Raw genomic sequence first — 20771 nt, forward strand, 5'->3', positions numbered from 1 at the left:
TTTCAATAAATATTTAAAATTGTTAGTCAATATTCATTAATATATGTATACTTGTATTTACACTTAAAAAATACCCCATTGATCCACAAACATTTTATATTATAAGTACTTAATAATAAATTATTTCAATATAGTTATTAAGTTAAATATTTATCATTAAGTTTGGAATATTTTAATGAACTTGGATTTGATTATATAAATAGTTCCAAGAAAATGATTGTATTCAAGATTTATTTATTAGTTGCCATAACATTAGTGGCAGTTGTATTCATACTTATTATATTACATACTATACACAGACTTAATCATCATTAAACATATTTAATTGAAAGTTAAAAATATTTATACTAAATTATAATTATTGAATGATAATTATATTAAATTAGATACAGAGTAGTCTATGTGCTTACAGATTTTTGATCACTAAAAATATATGAATTGCAAATAATCAATCATGAAAAAATAAATTGATGCACATATAAAATTTTAATTTTATGTAAAAAATTTCAAATAAAAACTTAATGCTAAATAAATGTTACTACATAAATTACAAAAAAAAAAATAAAAAAATCAAAATCAACCTAAATCAACTATTGTAAGAAAAATTACAATTTAAAATAAATTTAAATAAATATTTTTACTAAAATATGTATAATTCTAATATAATCCATTTTTTAATATTGACTGTGATAAAAAAGTCAACTAGACTAGGAAGTTATTTTTATAACATCGTAATTAACCAAGGAGCAAAATGTTTTTCTTTTGCATAAATATAATATATTATATATATATATATATATATATATATATGTAATATAATATAATAATAATTCATTTACTACTTGTTTAGTAAATTTATTTTGAGGCAATGATTCAAAAATCTTTGAATTATCTAAATTATTTTGAATTGAGCTTATAACACAAGAAAACTAATAACAAGAAAAAAAAACAAAATAAATAATTATACACAAACATATTCTAAAAAAAAACTAACACAAATTAAAATAATAATTATGTAAACACACTAATTAATGTAAACTATATCTAATATATATTTTTAGAGATCAGCAGTTTTATTTTTTTCTAGACTTTAGGCGTGATGTGTTTACTATATGAAATAGAAACTTTACCTTATTTAAATAAAAATAACTTAATATAAGGTTATTTACATATAAATAAAAATATTTACTAAGACATAAAAAAAATTATTAATGGTTAATTTAGAGTAAAAAAAGGCCAATTATACTATAAAAATTGTTTTAATAATTAATAATATATAATGATTAACTAAATTAATCAATTAAGTTGTTGGTATAAAAACAAAAAATTTTGAGTTTCTGAAATATAACCAAAACTTTATCTTGGTTTTTGTCTTCATTAATGGCAGTGACAATTTGGCTAGTTAAAAACAAATATAATATGTATTAATATATACCTATACAATTAAAATTATATTTGTTAGGCACATTTATATTTATTATATTATTATTATATTTATATTATATATATTATTCAAAAATGTATATTCATATTTTTTTAAGGCCTTGAAAATGATTCCGAATATTTTTAATTTTTTCTAAAAATGAAATCATAACATACCTTGGAAAATTTCAAATTAAAATCTGTGAAAATTACAACCATGATGAATATAGATGATATATCCATATGAACATACTTTTTTAAATTATGATGATGATGATTATATTGCTAACTGGATCATTGATCTAAAAATAATTCAACATTAAATTCGTTTCTTGATATAAAAACTACTAAAAATATATTAAAATATATAAATATTTTATTAGATTTATTTATTGTGATTAAAAATAATTCTATTTGATAAGATGAAGTTGAAAAAACCCATTGAGGAGGATGTTTCATTAGACTTATAAGAAATTGTATTTATTCATGAGTATCATGAAGTTTACTTATGAAAAATTAATTATGATCCAAGAGCATTTATAAAATTTAGTAAAGTAAATAGTTCAATTAATTTTGTTGCCCAATATTTTAATTGTAAACTTTTATCTAAAATAAGCTATTATAATTTAAATGAAAGAATTTAAATAAACTGAATAAAGAATATTTTTAAAATACTTTTATAATTTCAATATAAGAGTACAATTTATTTATTTATTATTTCTGAAAATGTATAATATTGTTTTGTTAAAGAATACCTAAACTATAAATATGGATTATTGGATCAAAATAAATTAATTTACAAAAAAAAATAGTTTTTACTTTATTTTCATCAGTTTGTATGAATATATTTTAAATTAATATAGATATTTATTATGACAGAAAGATAAAATTAACATCCAATTGTTTAAAAAGTAATTTCAACATTATTTTAAAGCACTTTCAATGTTCATCAATAATTACTTCAGAATATAATAACTAATATAATACTAATCCAAAAACCACTTCAATTTCTGATTTTATTACAAAACATAATCAAAATAATATTCATACCGGTACTTTTTCTTCTATATACTTTTCCATATTTCAACATGTATTTTTTAATGTATTGTTCAACTTTTTGCTTTACACTATCAGTTATTTTTAACTCCTCTACTTTTTTAACTTGAAGCTCTTTGAATAAAATATTGGAATTCAGCTGCATAGAATAAAAATAATTATATAAGAAAAATATGATCTAAAATATTTAAATAAATTACCTTTTTAGCTAGATATTTGAAATCTTCATCATTTTTTATACGACCTTGTTTACAACTCTTCTTTACATAAGAATCTAATACTTTCACAATAACTGTAGCCATAGCATGATAGAAATCAATGACGTACTTTATTTCTCTTTGATTATCCGGAACAAGATTCAGAACCTCAACTGGTAAAGACATCATACTTTCAGGCAGTTTACATTTTCTTTTTGTTTCAAGAGTTTTTAATTGAGTACGCTGTATATAATCCCTCACAATAGGGTCATCAGAAAGATTTGTACGATTCATGGTTTTCTTTGAAGTAACTGATGCATTGAAATTATCTACAATTGAATCGATTAGTTCACTATTTGTTTGACTAATTGGTATTTCATTCGTTATGTAATTCATACTCAAATATGTTGCCAAATTTTTAGCATTTTGTTCCAATTCAGTATCTAAAATATTGTCTACTTTATTAAATGGTAAACATTTCATCAGAGGTTTCTGTCTAATTTCATTAGCGTTTGTTTTTAACAAAGTAATACTCGGTGTAGTTTGATTTGATGTACTTGGTTCTTGTGCAACTTCATTTGCATTTACTCGTAATAGAGCTTTACTTGACATAATTTGGCCTGATGTAATAGGTCCCTGTCTTATTTCATTAGTATTTCTTTTCAACACAGCTGTATTTTGTGTCATTGGTTTTGATATAACCTGTTCTCGTCTTTTATTGCTAAGTGAAGTACTTACTTTAAGTGATTTTTTCCTGTTGATAGGCACCATTGGTTTTTTAAATATTACATCATCATTTTTTTCATTTGTTACTGTAACTATATTATTGGATTTATTAATATGTGAATCAACTGCCTTTCGACTTTTTACTTTATGTGAAGTATGTAATGGCATTTTTCTTTTTATTGGCCCGTGTTCTTTATTATTTGAAATATTTTTTGGTTTAGTCAAATTTTCCTTAAAAACCTCTTCTAAACTTAAGATAGGTCTCGGAATAGATTTTGATTCATCATACTTCATAATTATTTCTTGTTTGAACACATTAATGGTATCTTTACTATTATCTTTTATTAATTTACCGCACAATGTATTTTTCACGGTTGGAATTAATTTATGATGAAGTTCTATTTCTTTTTTAGGGTCTAAAGTATAAACCTTAGTATCTATTGGGAGTGTAAATTGTTTAGGCATATTTAAATATTTTTTCTTGAGACCATTAAAAATTTTATATGCAAATTTATTTTCAGTATTTATTTCAATAGTTTGTTTCTTAAGTAATTTTCCTATATTTAAATTCTGAGGAGCAGTATTTAGTTGTTCATCATGAAATTTTAAAGCTACAGAAGTTGCATCAGTTTTTACAGTCTTATTATCTTCTATAATTCTAAATACGTTATTTTTATTTTTTGGAGCTGTACATTTAGATTTAAAATTGTTTATTTTAACTAATTTGGATGGCTGTTCCCGATAAAAGTTACTGATTATTTTTAATCGTTTAAAAAAATTAGGCAAAATAAAATCATTTTTGTGTTGAGATTGTGATTTTCTTTTGAAAAATGAGTCAGTTATTTTAATTGGAGACTGGTCAATAAAATTTTCTCTGGCAGATTTAGAAATATCTAATAAACCACTACCAATAAGTTTTTTTAAATTATTTTGGCACTGTTCAAATAATATTTTCTCAGTATCTTCTGCAGTTACTGGTTGTACAGCAATGTTATTTTTATTTGAATCTGTTTCTTTAGAATTAGTTTCTAATATATCAATGTTATTTTTATCTAAATCTTTTTCTTTTGAATTACTTTTTAATATATCAATGTTATTTTTATCTAAATTTGTTTCTTTTGAATTAGTTTCTAATACATCAATATTATCTTTATCTAATTTTTTTTCTTTTGAATTAGTTTCTAATATATCAATTACAGTTTTGGTAGGAAAATTTAATATAGGTTCTGTGGACCAAGAAAGTGACTGTTCTTCTATACTCGGATGTTGAGCTTCATACATGACATTTTCAGGGTTCATTAATGATGAATCATAGAAATTTAAATATTGGGTAGTCTTATCACATTGATTAGAAACATAATTGTTTGATAAACTAGGTGGAACTGTTTTCAAAATAGATTCTAAAGTAAATCCATTTTTAAGTTCATCAATTGTTAAAAGAGGTGGATCCCATGCTTTGTTTGAAGTTGTAATTATTTCAATAGAGTTGTAGTCAATTGGTTCAGTATTGGAAATATTACACATAGAGGCGGGTTTTGAAGTAGAATCACAAGTAGGTACTTCATAAACTGCTGGAGTAACTGAAAATATTTAATGTCAATTAATTTGATACTTATAAACTTAATATTAAGTAAAAACATCAAATACAAAAACAGGCAATAAATTAATAAACCTATTTAAATTAAACATATGAACAGTTTATAATGTATATCATATACTTATAATGAAATAAGATGTACATAGAAATTATTTTTAGAGAAACGGAGACTATAAAAAAATGATTGAAATAAATACTTCAAAAGTGTCTTGCACAGTTTATCAAGATATAAAATGTATAATATATAATAAAGTATATAAAATTCATAGATATTTTGAATGGATCAATTGCCCATAATAAATTATTATAATACTAAATTCAATTGCATTAAAATAGGTTGATTTTAAAATAATTATATTAAGGAACACAAAAATAATACTGAAATTTTTTTTTTGAAAAAATTCATAAAAGATATTCTATTGCATGATAATATTAAATAATTAAAATATATGTATATATATTCTTACATTGAGCAGCAATACTCCATTTTACTTTTTTACTTTGTAAGTTGCCTTCAATAGTAGGAATCTCTAAAATATCTGATGTCAATTCGGTAGTTGAAACATGATTTGTATTTAAAATTAATTTATTTGGACTATTTACAGCAGAAGAACTGTTAACTTTATTTGTTTTCAATGCTGTATAGTCCCAATATTTTTTATTCCATTCAAAAACAGCTTTATTCCTATTAAAATAAGACATAACATATTTTACAAAATTAAGAGTATATTAAAATCTATTATTCTTACTTTTCTTGATTATTAATCTGAATTTGATGATCAATAATTTTACTAAATTTATCCATAGGATTAGTTAATCCATGTCCAAGTATTTCTTGGTTTTGTACAAATCTAAAATGCATGCATATAAAATTATAGAAAATAAATAGGATTTAAAGTTACATAAAATAAAATTATCAAAATATTCAAATTTTAAAATATTACTTATTGATGTATAAATATTATGGGGTCAAAGTACTAATAATTTTTTTAAACAATAAAATATCAAGTTGGTTTTATCAGGAATATATTAATACAGAATAGATAAAATCAGAATGGTCACTTCGGATGACCGAAAAACAGTCCACCGTATTGATTACTACGAACTCAATATTTTTGTTAACTAAACTAATGTTTTTAAATTTTATTCATTATAACAACATTGTCATAACGATGTTTATTAATTATTTTTTATATTTTGAACATTCAAACTAAGAATTAAGATATACTAGATATCCAACAAGTCTATATTAACAATTACGTTAGAGCAGTAATTCTCATCCTTTTCTCGTTCATATCATCTTTAGCCACTAGAATAAAACACTTTATCACTATAACATCAAAATAATAAATAATATTAACTGTGTATTTTAGAATAATTCTTTAAATAACAAAAAAAAAAAAAAAATACAGTACACAGAAAAATAATAAGTTCACCTACAATTTATTTGAGTTGCAGGGTTCAATAAACATTGTCAGTTAAAATTTTAAATTTGCAAATTAAAAAAAAAAAGAGAAAAAATAATAATTTCTATGAAAACTGATGAGAAATTGGGTCCTGGTGGTTTTTACAAAGGAAGTCGAGGGCTGTTGGTGGAAAGACCAAGTCCCATATTGTATTCTAGTGACTTTAAAATAACTGACTAACGACCCCAATTAAATAAATAAAATAATCGATAATGCATAATTCGATATCACAAATATACTGCACGTATTTATCGGATCTAAACAATATAAAGAGACAAACTTAAAGTTATGCTATTTACATAACAGTTATGACAATAATATGATTTTATTAAAATTGATTATTTTTTTTATTTTTTTCATTTTCCTTTGGAGATTTCGTGTTACCCCTACACTGCGTTAAGTCACCGTGGTTGAGAAACACTGCGTTAGAGGAACCCAAATGGACTCACCAAAACAGGTGTCGTAAAAAACATTTAGCGCTTATTATCATATTAGTAGCAGTTTATATAAGTAGATAGACATCAATTTATCTACCACCAAAATTTGTTTCTAATTTTATAAAACATGATTATGATTTCTTTTTTTTTCTAAATCCAAAATAATACTTTGTATAATTGTTTGTTGTAATCAATTATTGGTGCATTTTATTACTGAATGTTAATTTTATCCACTCGCAGCGCTGTAAGACATTTGCAATCGAAAAGTTAGTTTGAGTTGTTGGATATCCAGTACATGTTAATTCGTGATTCGAACCGATTTGCAATGTCGTTTTATGAAAATCACATTATTATTAATTTTGATATTTTGAGAATAATAAAATTGTTAACCATGATTAATATTTAAGCAATTTTGTGAATTTTTTTACTTGCACCTCAGTGTTTAATTAGTCAAATTTTAGTTTTTGAAATCGAATTTTCTGTTAATAAATAGTATTCAATATGATATTTAAATGTATGTGTTTTAATGAATATATTGTAAAATATAATAAATTAATTTAAAATTAATTTATTAATTTAATTTCATAATTAAATGAATTTAATTATAATTTAGTTAAAATTTAATTTCATAATACATATTCATTTCGCAGAGACAACGTGCACGCCACCTATTGAGTCGTATTCTCTAATGAATCAACAGGTAATATGTTTGGTAGGAGACCACCAACGAAAACTAATTGTCGCCAAATAAGTACTGATCTCATAGTGAATATGGTATAAATTAAAATATTTAACACAATTAAACTTACGATATGTTGTTAATTTTATTTGTAAGATTTCCACTATCTAATATAGAATGTTGACTTGTAGTAATTAACGGTTTCTCAAAATTACATTGATCAAGCTTTCTAAAATATTCAAACATAAATTTTTGTTAAAAAAAACTAATTATCATATTTAATTAATTAATTAAAAGTTCATACGGTTTTGGTTGTGATAAAATAATTGATGGTTGGATATCACAAGGAATGCTCACTAAAAATAACAAAGAACTAAATTACAATTCATCAGTTATAAGAACTTAATTATAAATTATAACATATAATCCTTATTTTTAAAAATAAATGTAAATCTACAACTAGTACTGGCCATGCAAGATGCTATGAAAAAAACCTTAATATAGTAAAAAAAAATATTTAATGCTCTATATATTTAATTTAGACTATATTTGAACTAAAGAATAATTTCAAATATTATGATTTCTAAAATAATTAAATTAATAAAATATGTACCATCTTTTGGACGCTCTAATTTAGGTATTTTAAAAACCATTTTTAAAATAATCCATTTCTTCCATAAAACTCTAGCTGCTTGAGCTAACAAAGAAATATTTTTATCATCTGGTAATAATTTGTCAATTTCTTGTCCATGTTCTTCACTTTTAGACACTGGATAATCTAAACTAAACATTAAAATAGCTAAATAAATATGATTACCTATAAAAAAAAAATTATTTTTTACTAATGAAATACTAATTATATGCACAGAAAATCGTTGCAAAAAAATAATTTGTAATAATTAAACAATTCACATAGTTCTTGAAAATTAATTATATCTGTAATATATTTATCAGATAAAAAATATATTATATTTTAGTAATATTTAGTAATGGTTTAAAATGTATATAACTTAAGAGATGTTTACACATACAGAAATTTATAAAAATGTTTGATTTAACGCTTTTATCTAATTCAAAAAGACTAATAATAAAATATATTATTATTCCATTTTATTAAATAATGGATGAAATCATAATTTTAACATAGATTATCATGATAATTAAAAAATTTTACTTTTCGATATTTTCTTTAATACTAAATGGAATTTTCGCCCATTCAGCAACAATATCTAAAACTTTTGATTTAGTTATAGTATTTCTATTTGAAATTGGTAACTCTGAAAGTGTCTGTATGATCTAAAATATAAAATATACAATTTAATATTTATTATAAAAAACAAATATAATAAAATGTTTTACTTCTAATTTTAAATTCTCATTGTTACTTGAAATCATCCAACTATGTATTATACTCAAACCATTGAAATTCATAAATAATCTTTTACAATTCAAATCATTTTCTCGAATGAATTTCAAAATATGTGATTGGCTCATTGAGTCTGTGATATGAACCATTAACTTATTCAAATTTAATGTTGAGCTCTCCAAATCAGAACGATTTTTATTTTTTAATCTACTGATATCTGTTAGCTGTCGATCAAGCTACAAAAATATATTTCATAAATAATTATACATAATGATTTAAACTATTTTATAATTCTACCTCTCGTAAACGTTTTTTATCTTTATTCGTTATCTTTTTCACAGTGATTTTCTTTTTCTTTTCTTCACGTTCATCTGATTTTGAGGTCAAAATATCATCTTCATTATCCTCACTTTCATCAGAACTGCTTTGATCATCTCCTGTTCGAGACTTTTTACTAATAAATCCACGGCATTTAGGTGCATTACAGTAACATTTTTGTTGAGCAGCATCTCTAAATTGAATTTACAAATAATTTTATAAGATATATTATTATGAATTAAGTGATATATACTCCTTGTGTCCCAAATTGATAATGGCAGGTAAATTGCATCCAAACTGTGGACACAAGTTACTTGATTTTTATTAACAGAGGTAAGTTGCATCGGAGCATATGAAATGCAACTTACATGCCATAATAATGCAAATTATTATCAACAATCTTCGGGACGCAAGAAACATGTAGCCCATTTAAATAAATATATTAATTAATACCCAAATATTTCAAAACTGTAATCAAAAGTAATTTCTTCTCCTTTAAATATTGGAACTTTAGTGAAAAAGCCCATTCGCGATTCACCTAAAACGTTCCACTGAAAAAAAAAAATTATATAAAATTATTCAAATTTACAGGAATCAAAATAATATAGTTTAGTAAATATACTTTTTCAGCTACACAATTAGGTTCACAACTATGATTTATAAACCTTGTTATATTTCCTTTTCGGGTAGCATCAATTATTTCATCATGTTTCAATTGAACCATATAATTATTATTCTTGTACAACTTTGTTTTCATTCTTTTTATCATTTGGTGCTGATCAATAACTTCTCCCATGTATTCATCGACAAATGTTCCACTGCACCAATAACAGTAATTTAATATTTTAAAATTTCTAAAAATTATTGAGTTAGCCAACTAATAAAGTATAACCTTCATAATAATAATAAAAGTAAAAATTATCTTTATAAAAACAATTTAGAAGAAATTGTCAAAAATAATATCATTTTTTTTAATATAAAATGTATGGCAATTACATAGTAAACTGTATATAATGGACAGTCTAGGGCCAAAATAATGTGTATTTTGAGCACTATCCAGATTCCCAATAATGTATTGTAGTTCAAACTTGTGGTAAAAAACTTTAACATTTTAAATTATTCCTAGATCTGAAGATTAAGAAGTTCATTTTATGTTGGAGGGAGGGAGAATACGCTTTACGTTGTCCAAATCCAGATGTGCGTATGATGAAGCATTGTCAAGATACAATAATATTTTTCTATTTTGAGTTTTCATGTGTTTATCAATTGTTTGAAGCCAATCTGTCATTATATTCGTAGTCATCCATGCTTTACTATTCACCTTCCATTCTACTGCCAGTTTACAGATAAATTCCTTTAAAACGCCTTGGCTTGAGAGATTTTCTAATAACTAGTGGTTTAAGTTTTTCTCCAGACATGCTGACACACAGAAGAACAGTTAAAAGTTCTTTAACTATTTTTTCACCAGAGCATGATTCCTCTTTGTAGGCAAACATTTTTTCTGGTAATGCTCGGTAAAACAGACCGGTTTCGTCAGTATTAAATACGTTTTGTAGCTCATCCCCTGTCACTATTTCCGAAATTTTTGACTTCTAATCATTCACAATTGTTAAAGTTATAGAAGCTGATTCTCCACAAATTGATTTAAAAATTATACTATGTTGTACTTAGAAACTCTCTGACCAGCCATTGGACGCTTTAAAATAGTTAAATTCAGGAAAACAGGAACATTTTTATTTCTAAGATGATTGAATCATTCTAAAACGATTTTATCAATGAACTCACCTAGTCCGTTCCTCTGGAATCGGTGAGATTCTTTGTGGAATTTTCGTTGTATTAATGTAAAATATCTTTTTTATTTAACAAATTTTCGACAACTAACGTTTTACCGATGCTAAATGTTTCAGCAAATTTATGAATAGACAAACCTTTAGAATATTTACAACGAATAATGTCCACTTTTTGTTTTAAATTGAAAGATTTACGTGGTACGGGAGGTGACATTATTAAGACAAATATGAAACGAACAGAGAAAAAATATTACACACAATATCGAAGTGACACTGATTAAGCACTGAATACTCTTAACGTTTTATACGTGTTTCTGGTTATACTATCGACACAATTAACTTTCTCTTTATGATCAGTGATATAGAATATATAATCTATCGTAATCGGTATTCAAAATAGACGGATGACACTGTTACGTAGTATAGATATGTATATGTATGTATAATAAGTAGAACCCGGATTTATATGCATTTGCATGTTTGTACTAAGTGTATGCACGTCTATGGAGGTTTAAAATGTCCACGATTCATATCATATCGAATTTAAACACCAAGTTTTATACTGCCTATTTTGCATATTCGAGGGTTATTGCATATTTGTTCATAAATACATATAACATGCATATTTAATGGATTTTTAATAAATTAACTATTTTAATTTACTGTAAATTTAGTAATCGCCTCGAATAGAGCACGAATAGACATGATAGGTATTCAGTTTTAAAAATATTATTTTAAAAGATTTGTATTTTTTTTAAATTTTCTATTAATTTTTTGAGAGTAGTTAACTTCAAATGATCTAAAATATTTATTTTAAGTTTTTTTTTATTTTTGTTTTTATTCTCGTTTTTAAGTTTACTAAAAGTTTTAGATTGATTTAAATGATTTAAAATATAAAGCAGTGGATATTAACATTTTTTTTTTTGTTTTTGATAAAATATTTAAAATTTTATTTAGTATAAAAGTGTGGTTTTTAAAAAAAAAACACATTTTATAAAGTGTAACATAATGCATATAATTGCATATTTAGGCACTTTTTCTTTGCATATTTGCATCATATTTGACACTTTTTAAATGCATATAAATCCAGGATCTAATAATAAGTATTATCCGTTATCAAAAATATTACTATCCGTATGCGTAATAGAAAGATGTCCGTTATATACAGGTGTGGTGTCCGTTAAGACAGGTTTCACTGTATATTCTAAAGAAAGAAAAAATAAGATACTATCTAAAACTAAATGTTTAAATTCAAAAGTATCAATACAGGGATGAAAAAAAATAGAAATAAATACTTCTTTTTCTTATCCTTCGCCTTTCTTCCAACTATTTGGGGTTGGCCATCCTTGTCTGAAACCTCCACTCATCTCGATTTTCTATACCCCTTACACACACAGCAACAGCCCTCATATTATTCTCAATTGCATCCAACCATTTATTTTTTCAACTTCCTCTTCCTCATAATAGAAATAAATATTTAATTGCAGAAAACCAAAGGTTAATATGTTTGGATGAAAAATAATAGAAGATACCAACTATCTAAAAAGGAAAGAAATGAGAATAGGTATTTTTGTAGAATTATTTTTATAAAATATAAATTAATCGACAAAAGAACAATAAATAAATAACTATAATACACATATAATATTATGGAAACTATCAACTTAATCAGAACTAAAAAATAATTACCTAGGTATATCTTCAAGTGCAAAAACACCATAACCTTTATTTGGAGTCCTAACAATTTCAGTACGTTTGAATTGTTTATTTTGAAATTGTTTATTTGTACAGAAAGACTTTAATGAACATCCAGATCCACTATAAAATAAAAAAAAAAGTACTGTTAACAAAATAAATAAAACCTTAATTTATCATAAATAATTTAATTTATAAAATAATACCATTCAATATTCAATAAACGGTTTATACACTCTGGACCACATCCTGGTTTACCATCAATCCAATCTTTTCTTGAATATTTACAATGACATGTATATGTATCGGCATTGATAATTCTCCTAAAGAAAATATGTTTTAGTTAAAGAAGAATGGAAGAACGGTTACTAAATTTTTAAATTTGTGAACTTTTTTTTTTTAAATATTAAAATGGGGTAAAATTTTTATTAATTTAAAAACTCTGATACATTTAAATATGGTCAAAACCTTAAAATATTAATAAAATGATTTACCTAGGTTTTAATTTGCGTAGTTCTTGGGCTTCTGCTGGTGTATACTCCCCCATATCCTTCCTAAAATGGCATAAAATTTATTTTTATCAGTTACTATGTGAAATATAATAAAATTAATTATAAACATAATTTATATTTTTTAATTTGGCATTATATAAACAAATTTGAATACACAAAAGGAAAATATTTTAGTGATGATAAATATTCTGTTTTTAATATACTATATATACGTATATTTTTTGGATTATAATATATAGTCCACGAAAATAGAATAACAACATTTTATCAGATGAACTAATGATTCAAAATGTATGTAAATATTATACATGTTAATGATTTTTTTAATTTATATTAAAATATCATCATAATATTTATAAACATATTTGGCGTATTAAGAATACCTCTTTTCACATTTAAATGTTGTTATCCACAACAGTGTTTCTCAAAATTTTTTGTCATGAGACCCCTTAAATTTAATATAAAACTGTCAAGGTTCCCTTAATCAAAATCATTAATTATACATTAAAAATATATGTAATATTTCACAAAGCTTAAATATTAATATGTATGTTAAATTAATGTTTTTAATACACTTTTGATAATTGTTTTAAAAATAATATTAAACTATTTACATGTATAAATAAAAATAAATTAAAGCCTAAAGAAAATAGTTTATATAAAATAAATATTTCATGGATTTCCAGTTATATACTCGTGGCCTCCTAGGAGCCCACAACACCCAGTTTGAAAAGCTGATCTATAACTTAGCAGTTATTCTTGAGATCTATCTACTGACTAAATTTTTTAGAAAAATCCAAATATCAATTTTGAAAATTACTTTCCACATACATTTTTTATAATATTCAGTTACAAAAAATGTATTATAATATTATTTTATAAAAAAATGTATACAAATCATTAAATTTATTAGCATAGTAACAGTTATTATTACGATATAGCTTATTTGATTTTAGGTTATTTTGATATACCTAGACGGAACTTTTCTGTTTCTTTTATCATTTTTTTTCTTTTTTACATTACACAAGTGTTTATGATTTTAACAATCATGTATATTAAAATATCAAAGTATCAATACAAACTTACCTATGAGGCCTGAACAAATTGTTGGTGATCAATGTAAAATTCAGTTTTTTTAATTTTCTTTCTAATTCTATATCATTTTTCCTAGCTTCTAATAATTGTCTTTCATTTTCATTTCGGATTTGTTCCGCCAATAATAAATAATCACGTTTTGAGTTATTAGATTCCAGTAAATATTTCTCATCAATCATATCTGTATGCTTAATTTTAGTATTTAATCGTTTAGATCGTCTTATTTTGCTCTCACATTCATCTGAATCACTTTCAGTATTTTTTAAATCACATTCATCAAGATTCATTTGGAAAGGTGGTAGATTTTTGGTATGACATAACATATTTAAACTATCCAAACTTCTAGATAAAAGCTTATTATTTTCATTTTTATACTCACATTGTTCAATGGGTATACTCTTGGAACGATATTGATGGTTATATCCATCTACTGAAAGTTCATTAAGTAAGTTAATTTCTGAATCAGACAAAATTGAGTTGTCATCAGTATAATAACTTTGTTCATGAACTAAAAATCTCCAGATAACTGTATCCAATAACATACAATTAGGAAAACTTCTACTACGTTTCAATTCTGTTCTAAATTTTTTGTGAAGTTCATTTTGTTGATATCGTTCAATATGAATGTTTGGTCCCCCTTGTAAATATGAAAGACTTTTCCAAGATTTTTTTAACTTCATATTATCATTTTTTATTTTTGAATAATCTGTTGAGCCAAAAACAAAATTATTAGGAAGAGAATTTCGACGATGATGTATCTTATTATATTCATTAAGACTTTTAGATTTTATTATTTTAGGAACAATATTCCAATTAGCTTTATCAAATTTAATAATCGAACCTTGTTCACTATTCTTTAAAGAATCATTAGTTTCAACTTTTATCTTAGTTAACCTTAAATTGTCATCAACATCCTCTGTTGTATTTGAATACTGAAACTTTTCTAAGTGAACAGAACATGACTTTAGTTCTGGATGTATTGTCAATAAGTCTTTATTAATTTTAATATCATTATCATTTGTTTTTTTTTCACAAAAAAATTTAGCGTTTTTAATTGCTATTTCATCATCAGCCATCAATTCTTTAAGATTGAAAAGGTCAGGATTAAAATCAATATTTAAAAATTTTGAATCATTAGAAACTTTTGAAGTCATTTCATTCTCAAGTGAGGCATCTTCCATTTTCTTCAAATGATTTTTAACATTGGTTAAGGTACCTTTTTTTCTACCTTTTTTTTTATTTATCACTTTTTTAAAAACAACTTGTGACTTTGGCAGAACAGTATTTGCTGTGATTCCAGTTTTTTTTGGTCTACCTCGCCCTCTTTTTATAGCTGGTGATGTTGTTGATTTATTACAATCGATGGGCGAATTAAAATCATATGTATTTAAAGCACATAACTCTTTATTATCAACATTTGAAGAAATTGGTACTTTTTCTTCACTAATAATTTGTTTTTTTGGTCGACCTCTTTTTCTTTTTATTTGTTCTGAATCTAAGGTACCATATTTTTCTGTAACAACATTACAACTATTTATAAAGTCAAAATTATGAATTAACAAATATATTTATGTTTATAATATCATTTGACTTACCTATAATATTTCCTGGTGTAACAGCCATGGTTGATACCTTATTTATTATTTCAATAGGTAAATTATTTTTAGGTGAAGTGATTTCAGTTTGAAGAAATGATGAATTTTCGAGTGCTTCTTCCATTAAGCTTGTACGAGTCCATAGAGTTTTAACTTTTACTGGCTTTTTATCATTATCAATTGTTGTATCCAAACAATCTAATCCTCCATTCTTAATATCCTCTAATAGATAATCTGTTGCTGTCTTTTTTTTAGGAGCAAATGTTAAGTATTCTTTTATTCTTTGCTTTCTAGTTAGCAGACTTGATTTAGAATCTATATTAGAGTTCGTTTCATCTATGGAAATTAGTTCTGCATCAGAAGTAAAGTTAATTTTATTTGAAATATTTTTAACTTGTCTATTAAAATGTCTAGGTGTTTTCATTGAACTATTATTTTTTAAGTAAGATTCATCCATGTCAGCTCATACATAAATCATCCTAAAAAAATAAAATTAAATGTCATAAATAATTAATAATACTTAATTTTTTTTTTTTTTAATATTTGCTATTAAGTTTAATTTAATAAAATCAATAAATTAATAAGTAAATATTCATATGGATAGTTTTTATTTTTAGAAAAAAGTAACAAAAAAAGGATTTTTTGGTAAATGAGGCAATGAGATTCTTCATTTTTATTTAGTACTTTTTGAAAGGCATATGTGATTTATACAATATATTTAATTATTATTTATATTGAGAACTATACCAGATTATGTGGTATTTTTATGGTAAATGGGTTTCATAAAGCCCAATCAGTATATGTATAAATGAGCCTTTAATTAATTCATTCTGATACATTAATGGCTTGGTACAATATATATAGTGTTGTATAAAATAATTTTTAAATAATGTTAATCATGACTACTGGACAAATTAAATTACATTTATTTAATAAAGCCAAATAAAAACTAAATAATGATTATTGATAGTTGATAGTTAATTAAATTTTTCTTATCTTCAAGTTATTAACCAATTATCTAATAAATACCGAACAAATGTTGGACATGCATCTTATAAGTCTAGTTTCCAAACATAATTAGCAGTTAAGCATTAACCCGGGAGATATGTCGTTGATCTTTTTGACCGAAAATGTTTTTAGTTTAGTGATTGTCTAATGATATAAAACTTGACAAGTTGAGTATTTCCTGTACTTTTTGTACACATGGACGCTATCATTTTTATGTTGTTTTCAATTAAAATTATTTAATACCAATGTTTCTGTTTTAAAACAACTTATAATATATTGGTAAAAAAGACCAACACCACCTCTCATTAAATATTTTAACAAGACATCTCTCCCAGATGACACCTCTCCCGGATTAAATAAAGGAACCATGTATTTATAGAGCAGATCTTAGAATTTTTATTTTAGGCTGGTTTAAGTTTTACTCAATTCCAAAAACATCTAAAATCACATCACAGTCATTAACACATTTAATTTACAATATTATTTGTGAAATTAAAAAAAATATATTTAATCTTAGAAAATATTTAACATTAAAAACTATTAGCCATTTAAAGTTTATTTATTTTATCCAAAAATAAATATAATTGATAGATTTATTTCATATTAAATATGAAATAATATTCTTTTTACAGACAACCAATTTAATAATATCTTTTTTTATAAATAACAATATTTAAACCAAGTCCATTAATAATGTTCAATATAATAATGTCTTAAGTATAAACATTTTTTACAATGAACCAGCAAAAACGTTTATCTATTTAAGTACTCATAAATTAATAATGACTTAAATGAAGGAATAAATCTACTTTATGGGACACCCTTTATTTTTCAATTTTTTTTTTTTTTTCTAAATACGTGGTATTTTATGCTGAATTCGAAACGCTTTGAAAAATTCCCGTAAACTTACCGTTCAAGTTATGAAAGTTCAAAGTTGCAGTGATTACGTGTGTTTCAGCACTCGTCACTAAGCTCCTCGACACCGTCATTCTGCTCCACAAATCGAAAATATCCCCCAATTTGTTGTGTAAAACCACCTCTGGTGACCCTTGGTCTCCCTCAATATTGTGTAAACTTACCGTTCAAAAGTTATGAAAGTTAATTATTTAGAAAATTTTATAATATCGACAACTTTGAACTTCTATAACTTTTGAATGGTAAGTTCACGGGAACTTTTTCAAACAGTTTTGAATCCAGCATAAAAAACCAGGTATTTTGGAAAAAAAAGGGTGTCCAATAAAGTAGATTTGTACCAAATTGAAATAGATAATATTACATTACTTATATTCCCTTTTTTCTTATGGAAATAAAAAACCAAAAATAACATAGGAGCTTTTAATTTGTTTAACAGTGAAATGTCAATTTAATGTTAACTACCTGATAGAATAAAAGCAAAAAAAATTAAGATACCCGAGTACAAACTACAAATTTAGTATACACTGTACATTGTATATGTCATAACTGACTAAAATTCTCATACTAAGTGTTTTGGTACAAACATAAGATAGCCGTCGAGTAAAAAACAGAAGCAGTTGCAGCTCTAAGGTGAACGGCAGTGTACACGGGCACCGAGTAGACGTTGCAATATCGAAGAAGACTATATTATCAGCTACTCAATGCCGACGCGATGATCGCACCGTACAAATAGAGCGCAGCGTACAATGGTCAGACGGTTTTCGATGATCACCTGAATTCCGACGTGTCCAACGAATGACGGACGCCACTCGAATCTCATCACTGCCGCCGCGGACGACGCGGGCTCGGTCGGCGAGGGTGACGCGCGAGCTGGAGACACGGTGGCGCACGGGCCTCGTCGGAGAGACGACAGCAACGGGTGCAGCGTCGTCGACAATGGCAATACGAATAATAAACGCGTTCGACGACGACGTTGTCGGCTAAAATAATAACTTGCGCGCGCCGCTCTGGTACGCGGTAATCTAGACTCGGCCGAAATCGGAAGACGTACTACAGCGGCACTTCGCGTACGCCAATGTTACGATTACGGTGTTTTGTGTGTGCCTGCGTTGTTGTCCACTGATAACGTGCCGCAATCGTAGGGGTCCGTGCGTGCGCGTGCGCGTTACCAATTACCGCACAAGCGTACGCGACACCGACCGCGCGTGACCGTACGCACGAATCTAAGCTACGTACACCGTATATTACATAATTACGCGTGGCGATTCGCACCGTCAAGTGAAAACTGTTGAACCATCCGATAGCTTTAACTGTACATTAACACTCGATTGTTATTAATAAACGTATTCGAAAAATTACGTCTGAGAACAGGATTGACTCGATCGTTTTCTCGTGTAACTTACGCGCTTATCATTATTATTTACCCATTCATTATTATTATTATTATTTAATTAGTACGTACAGTGTCATTGTCGTAGCGGTGATCAAACGGACGGGCACAGATCTCCACCTACTCGTGAGCTTTAAAACTTTAAAGAATTCTTTCTTGGTATACACTACTCGCATAGATTATATATCTGTATCATAGGTATATTTATTTGTATATAAAAAAAAAAAAAAAAACCGCGTACGTTTTCCATCCGATGGTTGGTAACAAAAATAATGAATTTTAGTGTATGCTCAAAGAATTTGTCACCGTTATATATACGCTGTATGTGTTTTATTGTTATCCAGGATATTATTAAATATCTCTACCAAATGTACGGAGATTTCCCGGTATCGATGATGTTTAAATGCCTACGTTTCTCTTATCGGACTATTTTTGGATGTTCGTCTCGAATTTTAACATACTATATTACGAGTGGCGTATACAGAAAATATTTTCGGGAGGGGCTACTATAAGACAGAGTTAAATTACCACAGCTATCTTAGAATTGCTAACAACACACAGTAGATACTTATCTACATTTCATTTACAGAACGTCCCATTCCATTCAAAATAAAAGAATATCAAAAAAATAAAAATAATGTTACAGACCACGTGAACATGGTTATATTTGCCGTTGGATGCAAATTCTAAATAAGCATAAAGCACCATTAAAATATAACAAACGTTTAAAATAATTTTTAAGTTTTTTGAAACATTTCGATGGGGCTGTAGCCTACTAGGACTCCCTATATACGCTGCTGTATATTACATAGGTATCAATTAATTGAATTATAAAAATAATGCTCAGACGTGCGAAGTTATTTACATAAGTAATCAATAAACTCATCGTAAAAGTTGTTTAATCGCATTCCATTATGACTTTCCAAAATCTTCAATTTTTATTTACAAATGTTTATGATTTAGAGCATCTTGATGGACTAGTAAACTTTCTACTGGCGTTCAAGCAGAGCTGCTTTATTGGGAAACCAATGTTTCACAGATTGGAAATTCTCTAAAAACAGGATTCGTTACTATCAAACAATTAAATAATAAATTACTTCCCAATATATTTAAGTATTCTGTACTCTGATATCAACGACCAAACCGAAAAGGATGTTTTTATTACAACTTGTACAATCTATAAGCTTTGAAAACGTCTGGGATAATTTTAATAGAGTTCTATTCACAGACTCCAGTTCTTTTTCGCTTCGTTACGAAAGGGTCCAACATGTCAGTACCGTAGTAGCGACGCTTAACATGTTTCCTACTGCACACTAAATTTTAAATAATTATTCGTAGCTGCTATTTTAAAGTGTCTAGTTCGTTTCGCCGCTATTCTATTTTTTTTTTTTCGTAGAACGTCAATAAAATATGTTGATCACCCATAAAATTTTGAAATTTTGATAAAATGTTCCTCATACATTTTTCTTGCTCGTGTGAAAAAATCTCAAAAATCTACAGTCACAAT

At 25.8% G+C, this 20771-nt stretch overlaps 1 protein-coding gene across 2 annotated transcripts; it reads right to left on the minus strand.

Annotated features, from left to right (window-relative positions):
* Positions 1 to 1288: 1288 nt before the first annotated feature.
* On the minus strand, positions 1289 to 19040 carry LOC112688725. Of its 2 annotated transcripts, none has more exons than XM_025562061.1 (20): positions 18647 to 19040; positions 15952 to 16430; positions 14348 to 15869; positions 13244 to 13303; positions 12956 to 13072; positions 12744 to 12872; positions 9887 to 10082; positions 9718 to 9815; positions 9244 to 9457; positions 8940 to 9182; positions 8755 to 8876; positions 8194 to 8363; positions 7885 to 7936; positions 7711 to 7809; positions 5748 to 5849; positions 5466 to 5683; positions 2679 to 4981; positions 2473 to 2617; positions 1600 to 1724; positions 1289 to 1398 (listed from the first exon to the last, which is right to left on the minus strand). In XM_025562061.1, the coding sequence occupies exons 2-19, from the start codon at positions 16406 to 16408 to the stop codon at positions 1717 to 1719; spliced, it is 6255 nt and encodes a 2084-aa protein (XP_025417846.1). In that variant the 5' UTR covers positions 16409 to 16430; positions 18647 to 19040; the 3' UTR covers positions 1289 to 1398; positions 1600 to 1716. The 2 variants fall into 2 exon arrangements, with proteins under 2 accessions (XP_025417846.1, XP_025417847.1); XM_025562062.1 differs by lacking the exon at positions 18647 to 19040 and adding an exon at positions 18459 to 18631.
* Positions 19041 to 20771: the final 1731 nt, after the last annotated feature.

The sequence above is a fragment of the Sipha flava genome, unplaced genomic scaffold (assembly GCF_003268045.1).
Source record: "Sipha flava isolate LNK unplaced genomic scaffold, YSA_version1 3_pilon_pilon, whole genome shotgun sequence".
NCBI classification, from domain to species: domain Eukaryota; kingdom Metazoa; phylum Arthropoda; class Insecta; order Hemiptera; family Aphididae; genus Sipha; species Sipha flava.